Genomic DNA, 7229 nt, shown 5'->3' on the forward strand with positions numbered 1-7229 from the left:
CCTCAGCTAAAATTATTTACTATGGCGAAATAAAGATAACAGTCAACAGAGTCAATGAGGTACAAAAGAAAGTTAAACACTGCCCACGCTATGTACCAAGGCCCACCGCAACCGCCTTCTCAGGGTGTACCCATGCCATTCATTGTTAACAACAACAATCCCTATCCAAACGGCAATATGAACTTTCCTCGCACTGCGCAGCAGAGTATACCGCCCACGGTGTACCCTCCGCAAGTACCATTTCCAGGCCAACCACAGGGGAGTCAGTTTCCGCAAGCTTCGCCAGACCAACAAGTGTTCAATCAGCCACCACAAGTGGCCCAGCCTTTCCACAACTCTGCGCCAAATACTAATCTCGCTGGGGCTGCGAATAATGGGACCATTCCAGTGTATACACCGCTGACATCCTTCCCTCATCCCATGGCAGCTGCCGCAGCAGCAGCAGCAGCTGCTGCTGCTACCGCTGCTGCTACTGCACCATCTCCACAGCCTATATCTCCGGCATCTCTACCGATGTTACGAGTGCCATACCACATAAGAAAATATTTGTCCAACCTGGCGACCTTGAAATTGTATGAAGTAATAAATGAAATCAACATGGCAATGAACAAGATAACCTTGCTTTCGTTTTGGACGGACCTGGTATCGAGGGTTTTCACTCCTGATGCAGTGATCAGGTATAGTAAGAAGTCCATGACTGATTATCGGGAATTTGAGTTTGTTATCCCTGTGTTCGTCATAATTTGCTCTACACTGGGCAGATTTGGCATTGTGAAAATGGAAATCAAAGTTCTGCAACTTAAGACACAAGTTCTAAGTAATTCTACTATTTTCTTCAATTGTCCCCGCGCTACACTTATTTATTATTATCCTGATGGTTCCTATATCACGCATTTCGCACAGTTAAAGGGTGCGTTTGACCTTGACTTGAAAATCAATTGGCTGGACGTATCTATGCATAGTTTCTTCCCTGATGTTGAATGGAACTCGGTGGAGAGGCTTTTGAGTGATGAATACAAGTCATCAGAGATTGAGAAAATATTCTCCAAATTGAAACAAGAGGATGTCAAGGAACAAGAAAACTCATTCGCAGAAAGTAATGGAACAAACGTGCCCCAAAACTTCGAAGCAATAACACAGCTAAGATCTTACTTTGATGTGTTCAGAAACGTCTCCGTATTCGGCACTCAAGAGGGGCTAATGAGAATTATGCAGATAAGTACAGTCATGTCTACTTTGAAAAATCTTCGAAAGTTCCAAATCGAAAAGAACATCGATAGTCCTGTGACTGCCCTGAGTGCGTATATTGATTCCGACAAGAAGGGCACCGTGGGCGAGCCCATTCACTCAAAGAGGCGACGCAACAGTGGAATCTCCCCTCACACCACTACTCTGGGACCGAGTGCTAATTCCAATACGAACAATGACGAGCCTCTTACCAGTGATGTTAACGATACCAACAACGACATGACGAAAAAGAAGATGAAGTTCTGAAAGAGGACACCTCTCCACTTTACCTGCAGAAGACACCGAAATTGCATGGACTACGCCGGACAGGATAGTATCACGATGACAAAAATAATATGTAACGTTTCGACAATAGTGTAGATTATAATCACTTCATAGTATAGTGTAGTGTAATGGATTTCAGATATAGGTGGGTCCCGGGTAATACGGAGTTTTAGCGAAATTTCGAACTTGAAAGTTAAACAATTAAAAACGTTCCAAAACAAAAGATAGGACGGCTTGAGCAGCAATTGACTAGCGAACTCAGCACAGACCAAGCCAAAGATGATCTCAGATGAACAGTTGAACACCTTGGCCATCACTTTTGGTGTCCTCATGATGACTTTGATTGTCATTTACCACGCCATTGACTCCACCATGTCCTCTAAGAACTGAGAATGCGTGCAACAAGCAGCCCTACTCGATTTTTATACATTACTACAAGCGTATTCCTACTGAAAACGTATGAGTATAAAACGCTGAGCTGACTTTTAATCAATGTCCCATGATTTTACTGCGCTAATTCTCTCTCCCTTTTTTGTTTTTAGTTTTCTGAAGCAAAGAGTCTATAAGTAGTTATGTATGGATGAACGCATCTTCCTTAGTTTGTATATTTAATATTATTAATGAAAAAATGCTTATATATGTTCGAATACACATACTAAAAGTCTTCTTCGCCCAATATATCTTTTGCGCAGCTCGCTACCTGGTACAATGCCTCAGATATATCCGTAAACGCTCTCGAGAATGCAATGCCGTGAACTTCGGTCCAATGCATCTTTTCACTATCTATTTCGGTGCTGTTAGCAACCGAAGGCAGAGGTAGTTGTTGCTGCCCTGGGTTTGGAATCTTTTGCTGGTATATCTTTTTGAATAAATTTTTTTCCATAGAATTGGATCCCGAATTTATATTCGAGTGTGATTGGTCCTGCATTTCACTGAACTTCTTGATGAAGTGATATAGCTTCTTACGTGACATAATTGGGTTTGGTAAATAGCGCGGAATCTTGTTCTTTGACCTGAAACAATTGGATAAGATGTAAAAAACAAAAATCACAGATGAGACACTGTCCCTCCGTAACGATAACAACGCTCTTGTGGTTTCGATATCGAAATCCTGGTCCCATATTTCGAAAAATGCACCTGAGATTCTAGATTCAATAATCTTGGACAACAAAAATTGGCATGAATCAATTAGACTTATATATTTCTCAGGACTGAAATTTGAAATAAGAATTGGTTCATGACGCGCCTTTTTCAAAAGTTCTCTGATCGCTTCAAGACTTTGAGTCAGCCTGACTTCACGAATATGGGAGAACGCAAAAGTTAAATCAGTGGGTGCATCATCTGCATCTCTGTACAAATAACGGTCCGCCACCGTTTGGTACGATTGGCTTAAGTGTGCCAATAAAGATGATATACTATCTCTTAGTTCTGTTCTGGCCCTGAAAGGCCATACTATCCAATTGATGGGGACCGACATCAAAATCCCAATGATAAGAGCCAACCCTGTAACCCAAGTGCATTTCCATATACCAGCCGTCGATAAGTTATGGTGTCTATCGGGTTTGCTGTATGGTTCTAGAGCGATTACAGTAAAGCACATTAACGCGGTGAAACTTGACTTGGTATTTTTATAAACTAGAAAGTTGATACTGAATGGGACCACAATTAGTCCGGCAAATGTACAGATCACATATGGGCTACCGAAATGTCTCGATTGATTTGCAGCCCACCCCCAAAAGATACCTATTATACCACAAATTAATCTTCGTACCACTAACGTCCAGTTACCAGAATACCTTCTATGAGCTAATACATAAAATGTAATAGGAGCCCACCAGCAGTGATGTTCCTGATACCAGTGGTAGGATTCAGGTAACCAGGCTGGCAAACACAAAAAGATCATGCAAAAGGTAACTTTCAGTGCCCACTTGCATTCATCCCCAGATATGACCCTACTTAATTTCCATAATTTAAACCGCCAGGGGTTGTGAGTGGTATGGAAGTTAAAGTCATTATGGTCAATGGCTCTTATGGAAATAAGACGACTTTTATTGTTCTTTGATTCGGCATTGTCGTCATCGGCACTTGAGTCGTACCTTAATGCTTCTTCTTTGCCTTTATTATACTTATGTCTGGACGTATAAGTGTTGTACACTCTTTCAAAAATTTCATCGACATCACGTTTGGCCTCGAAGTAGTGAAGAACATTTCCCGCACCTTCATCTAGAACACACTGTTTCGGTAATCTTGTCAAGGCACGAGAAAGAGGGTAGGATGGGAGGGCAACTCTCCAATGAATGTTTTCACCTAGAACTTGACAATCGTGGATGACAGTAACTAGTTGCCTTGCAGAGTTTCTTAAATATCTCAGAAACAAGAAAATGTCAACAGACTCTTCATCGTTTAGTAGTTCCTGTGAGAACAAATTAGAGTTAACAAAATCCTTATAACAAACATCTAGTTTATAAATTTTCCTCTTCAATTTAGAATTGGAATGACCTAGTATCTTCGCGCATTCCTCTGAGTTATATTTTTGAGTCTGAGATTCATATTTCTTCAATACCCTTGATATTTTTTCCAAAACAAAAACCATTTCCAGTATCAAATTGAAAATGCCTCTGGAAAACGATGACTTTAAGGCGTTTATATAGATCTCATTTTTTAAAAGTCCTGGGCTGATTGGATTGAAGGCATTGGGCGTATTTTCTCTTGTTGGTAGACCAGAAGATTCAGGGCTGACACTTTGCTCTTTACTTGGGTCAGTAGTGTTCGACCTGTATCTCTCTAATTCTTCATACATTTTTTTCAACTCAATATCACTAAAAATCTTGGGGGCAATGGGCAATACTCTTAACGAAGTTTCCATCGCGGTTAGGGAATTCCTTAAATTTTTCAAAGATTGAAGGTCAAACCTAGAAATCGTCAATTGGTTAACGAAATCTCTAAAACCTTGAGACAGGTCAATGTTCAAAGTTTTCACCATTTTCACTTGTGCTTGGTATATTTTTTCCTTGTCATTAACCAAGTCTGTATCAACTAATGCCATTAAAAAAGACTTTGTGGTTTGTAGGCACTCCGTGTAGTGCTCCATCAACTCGGCATTACCACCATGTGGAGATACGCATACACATACCAAGAGAGATAGCAGGAGGCCAAACAAGTAAGAGATTCCGAAATCCCAAAAAATTTGCCATTGCAAATCTTTCTTAGACGAGACCAATCGGACCGTATGGGTGAAAATAATAGACAGGGAGAACGAGACAGCAACATAGAAAAAACGGCGATAAATAGATCTTAACCAAACGGCCAAAAAAAGAGCCATGGTGAGACTTTGGAATAGAATCCCACCCTGGTAGTTAGCGGCTGGTTTCGTCGCTGTGGACACATACCAAGCCAAAGCGGACCACCCGAGGCCAAAACTTGCGCCGATTACGGAACTTAAAGTCATTTCCAGTTGGACACCGACGTTTCTAACCGGATGGTGTATGAGTACAGCAATAGGAAGAAAATACCTGAATTCGTGGCCAACCCATTTACCTGACGGCCTGATGACGCAAATCACTATTGCAACAAAATAGGCGATGAAAAACTTGAATAAGGATACCCAGTTCTCCCTAAGGTCCCTTGGGAAACGGATGATTGGCTTATAGACAGCCGTCCACACGTCGTGGAAAACATTACTAAAACTTGACTGCAATTTTTTCCTTGCTGTATCATCATCGTCACCGATGGCACTGTCCGGATATCTGCCTTTGTTATCTGGTTTAGTAAATGCAGCATCGAAAAATCCGTCTCTTAACTCCTCCAGACCAAAGTCTTCCACTTCCTCCCAATTTTTATCTTTAGTTAAACTTTCCAGCCGCATTTGCGATAAGGATGCCACCGACTGCTGCGGACTTCCTGCAGAGTTAAGCCCGCTTATACCGGCAGGATGCCTGTAATTTAATTCATGTAGTGACCTAAGGGACGTTTGGGAGTATGAACCCTTCACGATATCAGGGTCATGACCGGGACTTCGATCTCGCTCATATCTACTCATGACGCACTATGATAATTCAAGCACTATACCGTTTATACTTCCCTAGTAGAATGCGGGCGGGACAAGTAGAGAATAAAAGGGAATTCAGTTGAATCAATATTTCTTTGACTTCAAAAAGTGGACACCTGCACATCTATTGACCAACATTTATATATAATTATCACTATCATTATTATATCGCCTTTTACCTAATGCTTTTGTTTTAATCAAAAATTCTCTGTTTGAGCCCTAATCTATAATTGTAGGGATAAAAGCTGTTTTAGTTAGGTTTCATGTTTACACGTGACTTGTTTTCAGGTCACCTACTGTTTAAGTCTTAGGCTTTTTTAGGGCTTCAGATAATAGTGAAATTTCCTTATGCTCCACTATAAGAGAAATGACAGCTATATTTACAATTACTAAGAAAAGAGTACATTGAAGGGGCTCTGAAGAAAAGCTCTGATTAGTTTAAGCTTAGCAAATGGTGGAGATGACAGCTGGACCATGGTATATTAGACAACGTGACACAGATCTACTCGGGAAATTCAAGTTCATACAAAACCAAGAAGATGCGAGATTAAGGGAAGCTACCAACGGTACGGCAAATTCCCGGTGGTCGCTGGGCGTCAGTGTAAAACCTCACAATGACTGCAGAAACCGGTACGTCAACATCATGCCGTTTGAAAGGAACCGCGTCCACTTGAAGACTGTATCCGGGAATGACTACATTAATGCGTCCTACGTAAAAGTGGATGTCCCCGGACAGAGTATCGAACCGGGATACTACATTGCCACCCAGGGTCCAACGAGGAACACTTGGGAACAGTTCTGGCAGATGTGCTACCACAACTGCCCCTTGGACGACATCGTCATTGTGATGGTGACGCCCTTGGTCGAGTATAACAGGGAAAAGTGTTTCCAATACTGGCCCCGTGGCGGTGAAGGCGATATGGTCAGGGTTGCACCGCAATTGCAAGGCCCCGGTGGGTTCAGGGACAGGTCCGAGTTTCCTTGCGATCTGCAGATAGAATTCTTGAGTGAGCGCAAAGTGAAAGACTTCTACACGGTCACCGATATCAAGTTAACGCCCTCAGACCCCAGTGTTGGGCCCGCCAAAACTGTGCATCACTTCTACTTCGATCTTTGGAAAGACATGAACAAGCCGGAGGAAGTCATACCCATCATGGAATTATGCGCTCATTCACATAGCCTTAATTCTCGCGGGAACCCGATCGTAGTGCACTGCTCTGCAGGCGTAGGAAGGACGGGGACGTTCATTGCCCTCGACCATCTCATGCATGACACCCTTGACTTCAAAAATATCACACAACCCCTAAGGCGCCCTGAAGAGTATCCAGAAGAGTACACACGAGACCTAATTGAGCAGATCGTGTTGCAATTGCGCTCGCAGAGAATGAAGATGGTACAGACGAAGGATCAGTTCCTGTTCATCTATCACGCCGCCAAATATCTTAACAGCCTCTCTGTCAGACAACAGAAAGCTAAATAAAGCCCATGCCTGGACTCCTTCGTAAGCAGCACCCATTAGTTTGGTATACTTCCTCTCAGGTATTGTCGTTATGGCAACAGATCCCATACACCACAGCTAGCCCTAGGTCATCGGATACGGAATTTAGGAAACGGTGCAATTTTTTTTTTCGTTTTAGCACGCAACTGAAAAAAAAAAAAAAAAAAAAAA

At 42.2% G+C, this 7229-nt stretch overlaps 4 protein-coding genes across 4 annotated transcripts; 3 read left to right on the forward strand and 1 right to left on the reverse strand.

Moving 5' to 3' along the window:
- Positions 1 to 54: 54 nt before the first annotated feature.
- On the forward strand, positions 55 to 1494 carry MFG1 (Mfg1p; the record flags this gene model as incomplete). The annotated part of the gene is made up of 1 exon (XM_018364066.1): positions 55 to 1494. One exon carries the CDS (start codon positions 55 to 57, stop codon positions 1492 to 1494), a length of 1440 nt encoding a protein of 479 aa, XP_018222867.1.
- A 297-nt stretch (positions 1495 to 1791) lies between these two features.
- OST4 (olichyl-diphosphooligosaccharide--protein glycotransferase OST4) lies at positions 1792 to 1902 on the forward strand (the record flags this gene model as incomplete). Its single annotated transcript, XM_018364067.1, has 1 exon — positions 1792 to 1902. One exon carries the CDS (start codon positions 1792 to 1794, stop codon positions 1900 to 1902), a length of 111 nt encoding a protein of 36 aa, XP_018222868.1.
- Positions 1903 to 2167: 265 nt separating this feature from the next.
- Positions 2168 to 5551, reverse strand: BRE4 (Bre4p; the record flags this gene model as incomplete). Its single annotated transcript, XM_018364068.1, has 1 exon — positions 2168 to 5551. The coding sequence occupies one exon, from the start codon at positions 5549 to 5551 to the stop codon at positions 2168 to 2170; it is 3384 nt and encodes a 1127-aa protein (XP_018222869.1).
- A 460-nt stretch (positions 5552 to 6011) lies between these two features.
- Positions 6012 to 7040, forward strand: PTP1 (tyrosine protein phosphatase PTP1; the record flags this gene model as incomplete). Its single annotated transcript, XM_018364069.1, has 1 exon — positions 6012 to 7040. One exon carries the CDS (start codon positions 6012 to 6014, stop codon positions 7038 to 7040), a length of 1029 nt encoding a protein of 342 aa, XP_018222870.1.
- Between the last annotated feature and the right edge of the window lie 189 nt (positions 7041 to 7229).

Source organism: Saccharomyces eubayanus, chromosome IV (genome assembly GCF_001298625.1).
Source record: "Saccharomyces eubayanus strain FM1318 chromosome IV, whole genome shotgun sequence".
In the NCBI taxonomy this organism is placed as follows: Eukaryota; Fungi; Ascomycota; class Saccharomycetes; order Saccharomycetales; family Saccharomycetaceae; genus Saccharomyces; species Saccharomyces eubayanus.